This window comes from Urocampus carinirostris, chromosome 3 (genome assembly GCF_059441175.1).
Source record: "Urocampus carinirostris isolate Australia breed hairy pipefish chromosome 3, RoL_Ucar_1.0, whole genome shotgun sequence".
Lineage (NCBI taxonomy): Eukaryota > Metazoa > Chordata > Actinopteri > Syngnathiformes > Syngnathidae > Urocampus > Urocampus carinirostris.
In genome coordinates this window covers 15749813-15768405 of record NC_142351.1, presented here as the reverse complement: position 1 = coordinate 15768405, position 18593 = coordinate 15749813, and the positions used below count along the sequence as shown (strand labels likewise).

At 39.6% G+C, this 18593-nt stretch overlaps 1 protein-coding gene across 4 annotated transcripts in view; it reads left to right on the top strand.

Annotated features, from left to right (window-relative positions):
- The window catches only part of LOC148368920 (IQ motif and SEC7 domain-containing protein 1-like), a 222316-nt gene that overhangs the window by 121531 nt on the left and 82192 nt on the right, over nucleotides 1-18593 (top strand). The window contains exon 1 of one of the 4 annotated variants that reach the window (XM_088330832.1): nucleotides 14444-15328. The exons of the other annotated variants lie outside the window; for them this stretch is intronic. Coding sequence (XP_088186958.1) covers nucleotides 15252-15328 — 77 coding nt within the window. The 5' untranslated portion in view covers nucleotides 14444-15251. Of the gene's footprint in view, nucleotides 1-14443; nucleotides 15329-18593 lie in introns of those variants that run through there. 4 annotated transcript variants of the gene reach the window in all.

The following is an 18593-nucleotide window of genomic DNA, read 5'->3' as shown; positions in this document are numbered from 1 at the left end:
ATCATTTTTGCCGTTCCATGTATTCCGTTACCCCCCAAGCCTGCACAAAATTTAGTCATTTTATTCATATTTAGTTTCTTTTGTCTTTTATTAGCATATTTGGTATTGGAGTAATCCAAAAGTAATTGAAAGTAATCCAGTTAAAGTAACCCTACCCAACCCTGGATTTAAAGAGTTCGTAATTGTCAAAACGATGAACAACAGTGGGCAATGATTGTCAAAATAATGAACTCTTATGCAATATTTTGCAGGTGTCCAATATTAAAAACAGAATAAACCTATCAATTATTAAGCACTAAATAGATGGCGAATGTGAGTAATTTCCATGTTCCCTAAGCTGTCTGGACGAGGCTTTCTCATACAACAGAATCAACAATGGCTGTAAAATGATTCCAATGCTCTGAACTGTGTATTCTGTGGCCGTGCTTCTGTTTGATTATTAAAAACAAGGCAACAACATGAAGACCTCACAGTCATGACTGTGACATTGACGTCAAGGAGCTTTCATTTCATACCAATTACGAGCCCCAAATGAACATAATTTTTGCACTCAGTGTGCCAATTGAACGCCAGCGTGCCTCATTGACATTCCAGGAGCATGTTGAAGTCATGAAGCCGCTACAACAGGAATGCCCATTTCCCATGATTGGCTGAGCGCGTCCTAATGCAGTGCTCCTGCTCAAACGACGCCAATGCTGATGAAAAAGCAACTGCGTCACTGCAGCTGACGGAACCTTCTCCGAGCCTTTGTACGGGGAAGATGAATTGGGCACAATAACTGCAAATCTGCTCCGACTAAACCCCCACAACGTTTAATGCAATTGCATGAGGTGGAGTCTGCACTGCACTGCATTGCCGGCACATGAGCTGGCACGGAGCCTGCTGTCAACACACATGGCATCAATTCATGAGGGCAAAATGCTGCGAAGATGTAATGGAATCATTTTTGAAGCACAGACACATGTTGGAAAGCCCTATACTCGTACCCATTCGACCAACCAACCCTTTTGTTTTTTCCTGGGAAGGGCCCTGAAAGACTCTGGGTAATCGTTTATTGAGGAATGAGTCCATATTTAAATATGCACAGTAGTTTGTTTATCATTTATGCCATCTTACAAGGAATTGTTTCTGCTAACCACTGAACTATATGTTGTTGCTTTAAAAACATTTCTCTTTTTGTTTATTCAATTGATTACTGGAACTGTGACCCCCTTCTCGCATTGACCCAGGCACACATTTTTTGAGCGCACACAATAGACTCCTTTTCTGTGTTTGTAACCAAGTGTGATAAAGCTAAGTTATAGTAGCCTCATCTTTATTCGAGTCAAGTCAAGTCATGTTTATTTGTATAGCCCTTAATCACAAAGAGTCTCAAAGGGCTGTACAGACCACAGATTATTGCAAACCACACCATCCCCTGATCTAAAACATACATGAGGGCAAATAATACACAGATATTGTCAACATAAAATAGGTTATTCATAGGTTAGATTTAAACATTTCCACTGAGGTTGCAGATTGAATCTCAGCTTTCCACAATACCGAAGACCGAATGGAGAATGCTCTCGAGCCTGCGGATCTCTTCTAGGCTCTTGAGATCATTAGTAGACCAGCATTTTCAGAGCAAAGGCTCCGGATCGGGGCATAGGGGGAAATTAAATCTGAAAGATATGAGGGAGCCAAGTCCATGCATGATTTTGTATACTACCAACAGAACCTTTAAATCACATTTTAAGCTAACAGGGAGCCAATGCAGGTTAGCTAAAATCGGCGTAATATGATCTAACTTTCTTGTCTTAGTTAAAAGCCTCGCTGCAGTATTTTGTACCAGCTGAAGGCTCTTGATTTTGGACTTCGGGTGACCGGAGATCAGTGCATTATAGTATCCGAGACGGGAGGTAAAAAACGCATGAATTATAATCTGCGCATCCGACTGAGACAGCATATTACGGACAAAAAACAGATGAGGCTTCCAGAGGGGAACACAAGCCCTCAGTGGGAGGCCCCCTATAACCCACTCATAGCAACCGGTGTTGTCATTGTTAGCTAACCTACAAGTCCCTGAAACTAATCCTATTTACACTTACTATGGCAGTCACAAACGTGGGCATTCCTAATGATGTCCTCAATGCAGTCAGTTCTCCTACCGGTTTGCAGCCACAGGCTCCCTACTGTGCTTTTAAAAAGGTCTAATTTTCCATTTTTGCACCCGTACTCACAACAACAAGGCATGTTGTTGTTTTAAAATCCTGACTAAAAAACTCAACATACAAATCTTCCCATGCTCTATTCAAACTCGCACTTCTACTCCCACGGTTTTTGGTCATTAATGTGCATGCATCCTGATGTAATACATTGATGACGTAGGCTGGAAATGGGTGTATGCACACATGCACAGGTAATAAAATGGTAAACTGATTACCTTCACATCTGTTTTTTTTTTGTTTTGTTTTTCAAAATTCAAGTGCTTACCGTAAATTCCGGACTATAGAGCGCACCTGATAATAAGCCGCACCCATCACATTTTCAGAGGAAAACCGATTTTGTACTTACACAAGCCGCACCTGTATATAAGCCGCATGCGCCCACATTAAAAAAGTGTAACACAAACACAAAATTAACCCAAACCCGACTAAGTCCCGCGATTGAAACTGAATGTCCATCATAAAAGTACACAGTCCCAAAATCACAGCCGGCAAAATGAACGGAAAATAATACCGGTACTTAAGGTTTGATGCAGACCTGCAGAGTCCGGGTCCCGTTGAAAGTAATCCAAGGAAAAAAGTGTATATTTCCAAAGGTAAGGGTGGGAAGAATATATATCCACTATTGTCTGCCGTGTCCACAAACGCTCACCTTTACCGGTGAGTTCCCACTTCCCGTCAGCCTGCGTTTTTTTCGCCCCTTCTTTTTTATTTGCCCATGGGAAACATATCAGAATAAGTGTCTGAAATAAAGACATTACAAAAATATACAGTTGCAAATACATATTATACATTGTTACACATATTTACAAAGAAAGAAAGACGTAGAAACACGCTTGCAACACAGTAAACGGGTCTGCAACACGCTCCCTCCTTCTTTACCGGACTGCTCTATTGCTTTTAGCTTGAAAGCTGCGTCATGTGCCTTTCTTTTTGCATTTTGCATGATGAGGGTATGTTTACGCTAATATAATTTATGCACAAGCCAAGAAGTGGCAGTCTTCCTCGGCGCACATATTCCACCGGTCTAAATCTTACCTTTTGTACTCGAGCGCCGCTGGCGGCCGTTAGAAAAATTACATAAATTGGCCGGATCACTGAATAAGCCGCAGGGTTGAACGTTTGGGAAAAAAGTAGCGGCTTATAGTCCGGAACTTACGGTATTTGTTGTGCCAGTCCCGATTTAGAGTGGCTAGAACACCTGCCATCTGTTTATGTCCAGACTTGCTACGCAGCGAGCCACAGGGCTGCCGGCCTTCGTAAGCAAGTTAGCAAGCTTTTTATTGAGATGTCAAGCGAGTCAGCGTCACTTAATCTAGCAACCTGCCTTCAACCCCGTGTATTAACGTGGCACGGGCCTTTTGACATTTGCAAAAATAGCTTGGGCTTTGGCGGGGGGTCGACAGTCTCAGAAATATTAACAGCCGGACATTGGAGTTTCTCAGTCACAGTAAAAGAGGATCCATCCGACTGGATGTGCCGCACTCTCGGCTGCTCGTCTGAGTGAGTTAAAATTTCCTCGGGGGACCTGCTTGCGCTGATGCATCAGAGACTCAGAACAGACCACACTAAGACGCTGCCTTTGCCAGAAGCAGATGCGCAGAGCGTTTCAAACAGATGCACTTCCAGAACATGCTGTTCCCCTGGCAGGAGCGGCAGATATCTTGATCAGGAAGGACTTTGTGTCACAAGCACACATCAAGGAGAATTTTCTGTTTACATGTTGGATGCGTCACCTTTTTCATGGATGCGTGTGCTGAATTTGCTGACTCCATGCATGAGGAGTTGATTCCTCCCACCGATTTGGATCACATCAGTCTCTCTCTTCTCAGCCTCAGCGTGCAAAAGGCATTTAAACATAACAGTCTGCCGGGACGCCGCAGCATGGTGGCCCCTTTGAACCAGCTGGAGGAATGAATTCTGTATGCTTTCATTCTTGCTTCCATGTGGTCTGCGATATCATTCAAAGGCCAAACCTATAATTTATTGTGGGCAGAATTCACCTTAGCGTCCTTAGTCCACCCTCCTCCCATTTGATATTCAGTCTTTTCTTTGCTTTACCTAGCTTTCCGTGTTTTCTCTGAGGCTGGCTGCTAAACAGCTGCACTCTGCCATGTGGGTAGTGTAGAAAGAAAATGGAGCTTTCGCTTTGCACGCTCCCTAAATGCAACGGTTCTGAGATGGGGTTACTTGAAGGCTTTATTAAGGGGTATTTGAAATTTCAAAATACGAAAGTAGTATCAGTCCAAAGAACACAGCATTTGATCACCTATACTAGCACTTTCTGGGCGGCAGTAGCTCAGGAGGTTAACACTGAACTTTTAATGAAATGAAATGAAATGATCTGCATTTATATAGCGCTTTTCAAGTCAAGACTTCCCAAAGCGCTTTACAGTGTGCTTCACATTTCCCAATAGCGGCCGTGCAGCCATGTAAGGCGCTAACCTGCTTATTGGGGGCATTAGGGGTTCAGTGTCTTACCCAAGGACAACTCGACATGTAACACGGAGGAGCCGGGAATCGAACCTGCGATCTCTTGATCCCAAGACGAGCTCTCTCTCCTAAGCCACTGCAGCCCCACAAATGCCCCCGATAAGCAGGTGGGTCTTGGGCCTTGCATTGCTGACGCCGCTACCGGTGTGTGAGCGTGCGTGTCAATGGGTTAAGTGAGCAAAGGTCTTCAGTGACCTGAAAAGCACTAGATAGATGCAGACCATTTACCATCACTGCAAAAAATAAAAAAATACCATGGGCCATTCCCACATAATTTGCATCATTTTAAATATATATCTTGTCTTACTGAGTCGAGCTTTTTACACTAGAAATAAATACAAACATAATCTTTAAAATCAGCAATACTGTCAGATATTTTAAGAATTTTGCCAACTTTAAATAGCCATTGTGTGTTATACAGTCCCTTCTATTGGTAAAAAAAAACTTAATTTTACTAAAAAAAAAAATCATACTGATTTAAATAATAAGAAAAAATACACGAACTACTATATGAAAGGAAGGTTTTTTTTAAATATGTATTCATTTTAAATTACATAAGGCTTACCAAAAGGGAGATGAAATGTTTGACCGCCATCTTGATGCTACGGATACCCCAAAAATCCTGCAAAGGCTGGGCAAAAACGAAGTATAATAATGGATTTTTTTTATCACTCAGAGTCTTTGTAGTTTGTATTCTTCCTTGTGTTCTGTAGCACTCATTTTCAGGTGCACGACACCGCACACAGACATCTATTGGTAAAATATGACAGAACAGGGGTCTCTCAAATGTGGTGCCCAAGAGCACCTGGTAGCCCTTGGACAGGTTCTGAAAATAGCGCACCAATAATGGGTCTTTGTGAAATTTGATTTCTAACTGGCGTAATGTTTGAGTGGTTGAGCCTATGTTAACTCGATAATTACAACCGAATAATGATATAGTAACAAGTTAACAACATTGTAATAACATGATAGTCATTTTAGAAATGCAAATTAAAATGGTAGCCCTTCGTGCCAATCAGTCACACAAGCTTTCAGCTTTAATCAGGTTGGTGACCCTTTTTATTCAGTGTCCCTTAAAGAATAATATTTTTCGTTTTTACTACTTAAAAAAAATCACAAAACAGCACAATCCCTTTAAAATAGCATTTTCTCCAACTATACAGGACAAGTAGAAAACAAATCTAAATACTAGGCAGATAATTTTAAAATTTTAATTGCAATTTTTATGGAAGTATTAGCGTTTATTGTTTAATGCATTTATTTATTTGTAACTGTAAAAAAGTTGACCAGCGCATATCCACAAAAAAGGTTGAGAAACATTGACGACTGCATGCTGGGATGCTAATATACATGTCCAACCTAAAGCACAGGCTGTGTTTGTCTTCAATAAAGTAAAAAACAAATAAAATTGCGGTTTATTCCTCATTTGCTTCTCCCTCAGTCTGCAAATGTGGATATTGCCTGAATTGGCCACCAGGGGGGGAAACTTCCCAAGGCATTTTTCAGCTGTCTCATGGAGAATCCCTACTTCAGTTAGTCAAGTCAAGTCATGTTTATTTGCAGGGTAGGGTAGGGTAACTAGGGTTACTTTAACTTGATTACTTTCAATTACTTTTGGATTACTCCAATACCAAATATGCTGATAAAAGACAAAATAAACTAAATATGAATAAAATGATGACTCTCAACACTTGGTAAGCTTTCTTTCCTGGCTTTGATCTCTTTGATCTCCGGCAAAACTAACATAAAATGCGACAGAAACAAAATGAAAATAAATGCAAACAGCTTGCAAAAATCATTTTTGCTGTTCCATGTATTCCGTTACTCCCCAAGCCTGCACAAAATTTAGTAATTTTATTCATATTTAGTTTCTTTTGTCTCTTATTAGCATATTTGGTATTGGAGTAATCCAAAAGTAATTGAAAGTATTCCAGTTAAAGTAACCCTACCCAACCCTGCTTGTACATCACTTTTCCAAACAATACACACAACACAGTGCACTTAAACAGTAACATCAAGTTGAACTGGCTAGTTTATTCCTTTCCTATTCATTGCTTGTTTCTATTTTTGTTGCTAGCTTTTGAGCGGAATAAGTCAAAAACAACCAATATGTGATTCACTGTTTAATGAAAGACTCAATTTTTCACACTGACTCATTTCTTGAAATTATTCATACAAAGGACGACGAAACACACAATCTCTCGGATCTTCATAATAATAAATCTAGCTTTCTACTCAAATTTGTTTCTGGTCCTATTCTGAGGATATTGATTCGCATTATTAATTGTTCATTCATTTTTTATAAAACACCGACTGTGGTCGGTAAGATTGTTTGTTAGAATGGAAGCTTAAAATTGATAATAAATTCAGGGTTTTAATTTGAGTGAGAAATTAAACTCAAAACAAAATCTTTTAAACCAGCTTTACCGATAGACTTAAATCATCGTCAGCTTTAACTCTTGAGTGAAACTTTAGTCCTAGTCTATCTCAAGATATAAAGCACTTTTAAAATTCAACTCCAAGCTAGCAAAAGTTCTAGTTTAACTTAAGCTGCTTTAAAGGGACAGTGTGAATTATTTATCGCCTCCTAGTGGTGCAAAAACACCTCTACACATGATATCTACCATGATTTAAATACATATTTTGGATGAAGCAAAAATACATGAACTATCATTGCACCGGATAGCGTTTAGTCGGTTAGTGGCGTCAGTTCAATCACATCCTTTGAATTTCAATAAAGGTTTAAAGGAACAGTGTGTGTTATTTAGAGCCCCCTAGTGGTTAAAACTTCATTTATTAAAATAAAAACATTTGAAAAATGAGCAAAATTGTATGCCCTATCATGAAAACCTCAATTGAAAGAAAACATTTTGTAAGTCAAGACATTTATATTTTATATAACATGAGCCTCAGCTAGCAGGAGCTGACATAATTATCTGGCATCTTGCTACTACAGGAACCCAAAAACTAAAAACCTACCTGGGCAAGAACATGGGATAGAAATGGCGCTCTTTGAGTCACTGTAGTTTGTATTGTTTCCTTTTGATTGCTAGCTTTTTTTTGCTGCACGACACAATACAGGTGACATCTTGTGGTAAAATAAAATATGCTGTCCCTTTTTAAGCACTGGTGTCAAACAGGCGGCCCGCAGGCCAGATCAAGCCCGCTAAAGGATTGAATCCGGCCCGCGAGACAACACTCAAAGAAGCGCAAGAGAAAAACAAGCTGCAGGTTGAAATATGTCAACTTGATGTTGCCAAAGCCAGGTGCCTCGAACAAAGACACTGTTCTCTCTCTCTCTCTCTCTCTCTCTCTTTCTCTCTTCCTCCCTTCTCTCTCTCTCTCTCTCTCTCTCTCTCTCTCTCTCTTCCTCCCTTTTTCTCACTCACTCATTCTCTCTCTCTCTCTCTCTCTCTCTTTTTTTTCTCTTTCTTTGTTCCTCTTGGTCTTTTTACCTTCTTTTGCTCTCTTCCTTTTTTCCTTTTCTCTCTTTCTCTCTCTCTCTTCCATTCTCCTTCTCTTTCTTTGCTTCTCCTTTCTCTCTTTTGCTCATTTTTTCCCCTCTCTCACTATTTCTCTTTTTATCTCTTGTTTTTCATGCTTCATCTCTCTCTCACTCTCTCTCTCTCTCTTGCTTTTTTTCTCTCTTTCTCCCTTTCTCTCTTTCTTTGTCCCACCTTCTCTACTTCTCTCTCCCTCTCTTTCTCTTACTTCTTTCTCTTTTCTTCTTTCTCTCTAATATACCCTTCCGGCCCCCGAGACAAAGTTAGTTCCAACGTGTGGCCCCCAAGTTAAAATGAGTTTGACACCCCTGCTATAAAGCTTGACACCTGCAGCTTTAAAATTTGTAGTAAAACTCCAACTTCCAACGAGCTACAAATATTGTGCCAATGTTTTCCCTGTGCCATCGAACTAATCTTCTTCTCCTTGATTATCCACATTCTGTCCCTCAAATTTTTGTAAGGATGATCAATGGGGGGGCAGACAACTACCGTTTGGCAAAGCTACCTAATTGGTTGCAAACATTGCAGATTGAGCATATTGAATTCTTTTTTCACAATTTGTACTCGAAATAAACTTAATAGCGTCCTAGCTAGATATTATAATTTTGGTGTATTAAAACTTTTGCACATATTCTGGATCAATAAAATGCTCAGTTACACAGTAATAACTTGCTTTTGGCAGGGCTACGTTCCAAAAAAGTCCCGCTATAGTCAAAACCCTTAAAGTAGAAACATGTATTTTTTTTAATTGGATATCAGTAACATATAATATATGCCACTGTAACAAAATAACATCTATAGATCTACAAATAAAAACAGAGAAAAGAGAACTCCTGTTAAAAAAATGGCCTTTATTGTCATTAATACTCATTATACGGAAGTACCATGAAATTGCAAGGCTTCTCCTCTCAGTGAAAGAAAGTCATATAGAGAGCAACCTGCTAGTAGCATGCTCGCATCAGGGATCCTTGGGTTGAGCCAGGTCTCCGTGATGATTAAAATACAAGAGTCACAAATGTAGCAGTTTACAATGAGTTGTAGTCTTCCGTTTCTTGAGTAATGGATCTGGCATTGGTGAGATACAGTCTTGGCAAGGGTGTTACCTAGTAGGCCGCACCGGCAGGCAGCCACTTCTTTTCTTTTTCTACTGATGCTGCCTCATTCTCTTCCTGGACCAGATAACAATCCACAGGGCACCCTGTGGTGATCAGCATTTCTTTGCACTCTTCTGACTTTCCTCAGAGACCGATTTTATTGATGAATTTCTTTTCAATGTAACAAGCCGCTAAAATACTAGCTGTAGCTGTACTTTGCAGTTTGTTTTGGGTGGTTGGACACATCGACATGTACGCCCGCCTGCCCGCCCGGGCTATATGACTGACAGCTTATCTCTGTATTATTTGTGATTGCAACATCCTTTGCTGTCTGGTAATCCTGAAAGGGGGATGCAACATGTGCGGTCCCTCCTCAAGGTTTCTTTATTTTCCTCATGTTGAGGTTTTTGAGTTTTTCCTTGCCCTCATGTTGGTTCCAGATCAGGGGATGGTGTAATAATAGTCTGAAAAAATAGTCTGTGTGATAACCTGTGAAGCCCTTTGAGACTCTTTGTGATTAAGGGCTATACAAATAAAAATGACTTGACTTGACTAGAGTTGTACCAGAGAATCATAGCCAGAGTATCATTAATGAGTTATAAAACATGACTTGAGGCCAACTGGTAGCACTTTAAATTATGACGGGTGTGTGACTACATCCAATTAAAATGAATTTACAAATAAAAATGACTTGACTTGACCTTAGCCTATCACAGTTGCACACACAGTCATGCTCTCCCAACACACACCCAGCCCTCCAGTGATAGCATTTGCTGTGGGTTATCTGCCGAGAACACAACGCGCAGTGAAAATCCGCAAAGTAGCGAAGCTGCAGAAAGTAATCCGCAATACCAGGATTTTCTAGCCTGGTATATGATGTATTGCCTGGATAGTCCTGTTGAAGTGAGGACCAGTTACAATCCGCTTGGTAAACCATAAACATTCACATATGGGCTCCCACTTTTGTTGTCCAGTCCTCTAAGCGGTCTACAACCTGAGTACTCTTTGAGATCGCGGAATGGCAGGATAAGGGCAGCTGATGTGTTTATGCACTGCACATCACTCAGGGAAGGTGATGGCGAGATACTTTCGGGCAGTTTATCAGTGATTGACTGGGCCAGTCCTGGCGAGGAGGATGGGCGGCGGGGGTGGCGGGGTCTCCCTAAGCTGCATTGCTCATTATCAGGCCGTGTCAGAATGCTGCAGTTTAACGGTGCAGTGGTACAATAGGACCTTGTTAAAAGGCTCTTTGTGTAAGCTAGCTTATTAGAATAGACTGCAGATTCATTATTACAATATGTCTTAATAAACAAGGTATTTAATATGCAGATGTGATATTGATTGATCAATTGATTATTTCATTGACAATCCAATTTTTTTCCCCCTCTGTTCATCAAAATACAGGGTTACAATGAAATGAAGATAACAACTAAAACAATTGAGAAAAACAAAGAAGAAGCGGGAGTTTATCTTGTTCCCGTCTCTTCGACAGTCTAACTTCTCAAGGTTTCTTCATTTACCTGATGTTGAGGTTTTGAGTTTTTCCTTGCCCTCATTTAGGTTTTAGATCAGGGGATGGTGTAATATTAGTCTGTGGTTTGCAATAATCTGTGGCCTGTGCAGCCCTTTGAGACTCTTTGTGATTAAGGGCTATACAAATAAACATGACTTGACTTTTGACAATAAGGCATTCAGTTTCACATTAATGCATGCATTTATGTAAAATCTGTGTGAAGAAGAGCGTGTAGGTTTTTTTTTTTTTCAGGCGTTTTGCTTCTGTTTTGTCGTGTGCTCGTCGCCACCCTGTGGTTAGTTGTTGAATATAGACCCTTTTTACCACACCCAGAAGGGACTGGCTTTGGTTCACTTAGACCAGGCCCTTCTATGTATTTTTGTTGTTGTTGTTGTTTACAATGCCTCTAACATTGTCTGACGCTGTGCTAATGCGACGGCTTTTGTTGAATAATATAATGTCAAAGTCTTTTTTGGTCTAAAGACAAAAAAGGATCCACCACAAACTAGCATTATGCTAAGTTTACACCTGGGACAACTAAACTACTGTCCTAAATCTATTTGCAGTCCTCAGACCATATACTTACCAAACTCCGTCAAAGTGTATTCTGCTTGTTTCTGTTATTAATATTGGACAGCTCAGAGGAGATTGCATATGATTCCAATTTGTTGTTTTGACTATGATGCACCATTTACATCTTTGTCACTAACGGCCAATGATGATGCTGTTCTTTGATATCCACACCTCTCAGGGCAGATCTCTTTTTTTTCAACCTAGGAGATCTAATAAAAAGAAAAGGCTTAGGTAAGGGGTTTTAAGAACCTATTTGGAATTTGGCAGTGCGAGGGATTTTGTAAAGTCCTCTCATGCTTTCTTTGTTAGTTCAAAATCCATTGATGTATTCTCTCCTTATTTTGAGAGTCTACTAAACTATAAAGGTATCACTCCCCCTAGATTAATACCCATTGTGCAGCAGTTTTCCCCCTTCATATTAATTTTACGAACATACTTCAAAAGTTGAAAATTCTTAATTTGTATCAATTTTTGCATTCCAAACAATGCATAATATATAAATGTATTTCCTACTGGAAAAAAAGTTTGGACCCTTCAACCAAAATAATTATTTTCTCAATTTTCACAGACAAAAGACGGTCAAACGTTGCCTGTGATTAAGCAAGAGGCCAGAGGTGGGAAGAGTAGCCAAAACTTGTACTCAAGTAAAAGTACTGTTGATTCAGAATAATATTACTCAAGTACAAGTAAAAGAAGCCATCCAAATACTTACTTGAGTAAAAGTAAAAAAGTACTTGGTGAAAAAATTACTGATGTACTGACTAACTGTAGCAACTGCGTATTTCTTGATTTGTTTCAAAACTAGCCAATCAGATCCTCAAATGATCAAAGTCCATCCAATAAAATAAATACATTTAATTGAAAAGTAGATTGAAACAATCAACGTAAATTTAGGTGCTTTAATAAACAATAAAATTAAAATATTATAAATTAAATAAACAAACTAAGCACATGCAGCGCCGAGTAGCACATTTAAAGCCCCAATACTTGTTTTAACAGCAAGCAGAACAACAAGCTAGCCCATAAACTTGAACAAATGAGACATTGCATATTGTAGCCGGTGTTTTGCACCCATTTTAAGGGGAACATGCTTTTGATATGAGGCCAGGGTGCACCTCTTCTGTGTTTTCATAGTCGCTATTGCTAAGCTACATTTTCGATCTGTTTCAACTGTGAACAAAATTTCCCCTGCTGGAGTTGAATATGTCACATGACGAGGCTGCTAGGTTTCATTGGTTAAACATGGTTGAGCCTGGCGGAGTACTGCGTCAAAATAAATGCGCCTTAGCGGAGACAGACAGGCGCGTACTAAGTGGAGGTGATTTATTAAGTTACAAAGTAACAACTTCAATGTTGCCTAATATCACAAATTTACTCCCCTAAAAGTAAAAGATTAGGGATTTAAAAATACTAGAAGTACAAATTTTCCCCAAACTTAGTCAAGTAACTCCGTTATACCTACCTCTTGCTTCCCTTATCACCATTCTTGCTATTTTTGTCAGCAATTTAAAAGTTTGAACATTGCAAAAGTGGATGACACTGTGCTAACGCTATGGCTATAGTGTCCTTTGTTGAGTAATGATGATTATTTCAGAAATATGATTGATTCCAAATGTAAGAAATGTGGTTCTGTTAAAGTGTCTTCATCTTTCTCAATAGGTTTTTGAGGAGAATGACCTAAGATTTTTCAAATGACCAGTGTACAACTTGACTATACTTGATCTGTAATTTATGATTTTATTTGTGATTGGTATGTTATGTTGTGCCTCAGTACAGTGAGGGGAAAAAGGCAGATGTATATTTTGGGGATACTTTTATTTTTAAGGACAGTGAAAAACTTTTCTGCAGGTTTTGAACTTGTACTTGGATAGCTAGTAGATTGAGCTAGATTTGAAGCTATCCGGAGTAGTTGTTCCCTACAAGTCTGTGATGATATATTGTGAAACAAGGAAAATTGTGACCACAGTTGAGGCTTAAAGTGAAATGCCAATATAATTTCATACATTTTTACCAACGGGCCCCAAAAACAGAAACACATACTGTTAATTTTATCATTAAGGTTGTGTGTTTTCTTTTCTTTTGCTCTGTAAACTTGAATAAATTATGTCATTTATAATGGGGGGCCTTTTGCACTCCATGCAACCTAATGTTGCAGTAATCACTCTCTCCTGACAAGCTATCTTGCTTTCTGAACAAAACCAGCATTTTTTCCACCCACACTTTGCCACTCGATGTCACATTCTATTAATCAAAAAGAAGGAAGAAGCTTGAACATAGCAAAGGGCATTTTTTGTAGTTATTGATGCATGTATATCATTTTATTTTTGTTTACAATATGTCACTAGATGTGACACTTTTGGGGGATGATGCCTCTAGGGACTTGAGATGTAGAAGGGGCTAATTTCCTGCGAGGATGGATTATATTAGTGGGTGTGAATTGTGAGAAAATGGCTGATGAATGGTGTGTAGATTAATTCATTCCTTTGTGTCCCGTTTTGCCATTCAGGCTTTCTTTGCATCCTTTCTGGCTCCCAGGGCTGCTTCTGTGTTTTGTGACTGGCTGGTTCATTGCCAGGGATGTTCAAACAGTGAGCTGTTAATACAGGGAACAGATCAAACCACAATTAGCCTCATAGTTCATACATATTCTGTATGCTTGTCTGTATCCATGTATGATTGTTATTCTTTGCGCTGACCTGACTGAGGGGATGAATATTGATGAGCTTACTCAAAATCACCTCTTTCCCATTCTGGAACCTGATTGACGTGCAGCAGAGAAAGAACAACGCTTTGTTTGTATTCATTTGGAAATAATTAGCCGGAAGATGCTTCGGATGCTATTCAGTTGTGGTCACTCTGCCAAGCAGTTAACATCGAAAGTGAAAATGCTTCAATTGCTTCTATGTACAAATTCAGTTCCCCATATAGAGTTCAATTCAATTGGATTGTCTTTGTTGTCATTGATAAAGACATGGTGAAAATTGGTTGCTATGAGATAAGACATGACACTCCAGGAGAAATACCTAATAAAGACTTGAAAGGGAGCTGACCTAAGTTGTTATAATAGTGCAATGGAAAGTAGTGCAATAACATTTAGCTGGAAACGTATTTTCCAAACAACTTGCAAGATATATATTTTTCACAGTATTGTGCGCTTGTTTAGTGTGGTTGCCCTTCTTACTTTGATACTGAATACACATGCAGGAACACATGTGGTCATACAACAGCCCCGCCTAGCTCCAAGACCGCCAATCGGATGCGATCGTGCTCTGCTTCCTTTTGAAGCTTCTCTAGTACGCCTGTGTTGCTCGGCAACCGAATCTGCACATTCTGGGAGGTCCTGTGAGAGGGAGACGGATGGAGCATGAGCGAGGAGACGAGGAGAAACCAGAATTTGTTGAGAATGTGGCTGGACAAGGTTGAACAAGGGAAAGTTTGAGCTTGAAAGTGGCCCTCTCCATTCGGTTCGGAGCTGTTGAGTTTCTGAAGACCGACGGTTGATGCGTTATGCCGTGCTGCCGTCTCAAAGGACACACTGACTGACCTGGATTGCGGCTAAACACGGACATCACCGCTAATACGGGACTTTTTGAGGGTCCTGGATCCCAAGAATAAATCTAGGTTTCAGCTGAGTTCTCAATTTGCCTGCTGCCAGGAGTTTATGTTGATGGATTCTGGTCCAGGAGGGACAAGGCTGTTGTTGGCAAGTCAAAGATGCTTGCCGGCTCACATCCAGTAGCTGAGGTTGCACTCCAGCAGGAAAATAAAACCGATTTCTCCGCCAGAAAGGAATTGGTTTAAGACATGAGCTAGGTTGCAGTTATTTGTTTTCTTTGTTGTTGGATTCCACTGCTTCTCTGCAGAGGCCAGGATGTGGAAATTGAAAGGCTTTTGCATGGATTACTGGCATGTGCTGTGCCTGAACCCTCACAGCAACTTTTACAAAAGGTAGGTCTGAGGGCAACAAAGCAAGTCTCTCTATGAACTCTGTTTTCCCAGGAAAATCTCAGTCCTGCCCATCATTTTGTAGAGTGACTTGTTTTATTGGCTTTGCAATAGCTTGTTTATGACTGGTTATGTCATTTAGTGAAATCCAAGGGATGGCTAAATGGATTCATCTCAGTCCCGCTGGAGAAGTGGTTCGTTCACCTTTCACCTCCTGCATAATCTTAGCCTCATTAGTAGCTGGTTCATTTTAGTCGCTCATATCAAGCCTGTCCAGGCAATTCATGAATCTTTAAAATGTTGCGGGATTCCTCTGCCTTTATCCTTAACATGTCAATCTTGTCCTAATATCAGACTTTTTGATGTTAATGCAACATTTGGAACATTCTCAAAAGTCTTGTTCTCTGATTATGAGATCTACATTTTTACACGTTATCCTTGGACGGGTTTCAAGTAGACTATTGCCTCGTCATGTTGTTATAAATGTCCCACCCCCAGCCTCCTGCTGCTGTGTTGGGACCATAAAGAATTCCATATGTCATTTACAGCTATTAATGACAGAGGCCTCAGATGTTTCTTTTCCCAAACAATCAAACTCCAGCTGCTGAAACCCTAAAATGCAGCTGAGGCAATTGATGCAACGCCAATCAGAAGCATTGTTATCCCCCATTGCCTCATTTTGTGACAAAGAACCGTTATTGATTCGAAGCCTTTTTTTCATATGGGGATTTGGCAGGTTTGGTATTAAAATGTTTTCATTTGTTTGTTTGTTTTGAGTACCATGAAAATGCTTGAATTTTAATGTTATGTTTTCAAGGTTGGAAATGTATATGGATTTTGGTGGAAGTGTTTGTAAATACTCAAAGTTGTTGCCATGTTTCCCAGTAGTCTGACTTGATGGAAAAATAAATGAAGTCTGACACGCCTGCTCTGGCTTTACTTATCCATTGCATTTTTTCCCCCTTAGTAACTGATGACTGCTGGCATTAGTTTGTATGCCGTTATCATGTGGAACATCATTGTCGTGGGATGTGATTTCACGAGCGTGCTAGCGGTTTTCTTTGTTCTAGGATGAAAATGGTAAAAGTAAGAAAAGGACTTTTAGATACATTCCAAATGCCTACACAAACCCCTAAACAGATTAAAAATAGTTTATTCGAGAAATGCACAGATTTGCACAACACATGAATGAGCTGACGGAGGCTGCATTGATGACTCAAGCCCAGAGATAGCAGCAGCGGGTAAAAAAGTTCCAAATTCTATAAATCTACTTTAACAAGTAATCAATTATTTGTTAGGGAGAAGCAATTTGCAAATTTTCTGTTTTTACATACTGGACAAATAATATTCATATTCATATTGTACTTAAACCTTTTCGTGTTGACTTCCCCCTTACCTCATCCACGGCCAGCCCGATTACAGTAAATTAATACGTTATAACTGTTGATGGTTTTGGTATTAGGGAAAAGTGCATCATAAATTTAAAGGGACAGTGTGTATTATTTGATAACTAGATGTCGCTGTGTTGTATCATGCAACTGAAAACAAATACTAAAAGCACAAGAATGAATACAAACTTCGCGGACTGATATTGACAAAAAATCTTTGTAAGCTTTTAGTTTTTTTCAGGTACCCATAGCAGCAAGATGGTCGGAAATATGACATCTTTGTCGAAGGGTTAGCTTTGGGCTAAATAATAACTACCCAGACAGATTCGAAAGGGGGTGTTTACCTGTTTACCCTCCAACAGCCAACACAAGTTTTTATTATTATCCACACAAGCAAATTGGCCCCGGCATTGCCTGGGCGATAGATGATAGGATTCAGCTGCTTGAAGTGGTCGGTGGTCGGGAGCTGCAGTACCCAATTTGGCCACCAGAGAGCATAAGGCCCCACAAAATTAAAACCACCTGAAAGACGATGTTAATCAGTTTTGTTGGTATTTATTTTGGGTGCCTTGACACGAAGCTTAATACCCCCGCAGAGATCTCAAGTACAGCTGTGTAAATGTTCACAGAAATGAGTTCAACAGTTTCGGTGCCTAGAGTCAGTTACCAAAGCACACACTCGCACACACTCAAACACAAATCGGAATTCAATAAGTAGTTTAGATGGATGGATAGAATGAACAATTTGGTTTATTACCTAGCTTGTAGAGCATGCAACAGAGAAGGTAATTGAAAATCGGACTTTTTATGAAAGCATCGCAAGCAGCAGCACTCTCAACATTAACAGCTTGCATCTTTTGTAGCGGTTTGTAAAAAAAACATGAAAATCACTCCACAGCACGAGCAGTAGAAAATGGATGGATGTATTAAATGATCAGAATATTTATTTAAAAGAATGACATCCAGTCACTGAAAACCTCTTTTTTTTACCTCAGAGCCAACAACATTTTTCAGTAATTCGCTGTATTATTTACTGTATTATTACACTTCATTCATTTAAAAAGTAATTCAGTTACCCCTTAAGATTACTGATAACAAAAAAAAGTGCGTTACTCAGCACACTTTTACTATAAATTCTGTGCTTACGTTTGCCCCAATGATTTCCTGTTAATTTGTGGTTCCTGTATAACCCACATCCCCCTACCGACTCGCTTCCTACTGTTTGCTACTGATGACATACAACTAAATATGTGCATATAAACTGACCTGCTAATATCTGTTTTTTATTGTATAGTTGTAAATTTGGCTTAGTTGCGCATATATATATGGTAGAGAGAATATCTCCATTAGGAGTAATTTAGCGTCATGGTACTCAGTACTTCAGATGGTGCCGCCATTACTGTATTTAGTTGTACTTTGTAGGTAAATATAAACCTGCCTACCCTTTACAGATTGTCCCTGACAGATTGGGGGTTCTATCCGTTGTGAATGTGTCAGAAATATTCAGGAGTTCATCATCTGTATCTAATAAGCACCGTGTAGTAACAGTTGAGTAACAAAATGTCATTAACTATGAGTAAAAGTACGTGTTACAGAGAAAAGTAGTCATCTGTGTAAGTCTGCTCCCCCTCTATAAAAGCCAGCCGTTTTTCTGAATATATAGTTACAAACAAATAATCGTGTCTGTTTTGCAGAGTTGGGATCAGGCATTTTACTTAACAGTAACAACTGTGCATTTGAGAGCCGTATTATTCTGGCAAATACGCAATTAGATTGGAATTTCCCAGGTTTTGGTCATGTCATTGAAGGAATGAAATGATGCATTTGAGCCAATGACTGCATGTCTTGGCAACCACACATTGATGTGGTTCCACATCAAG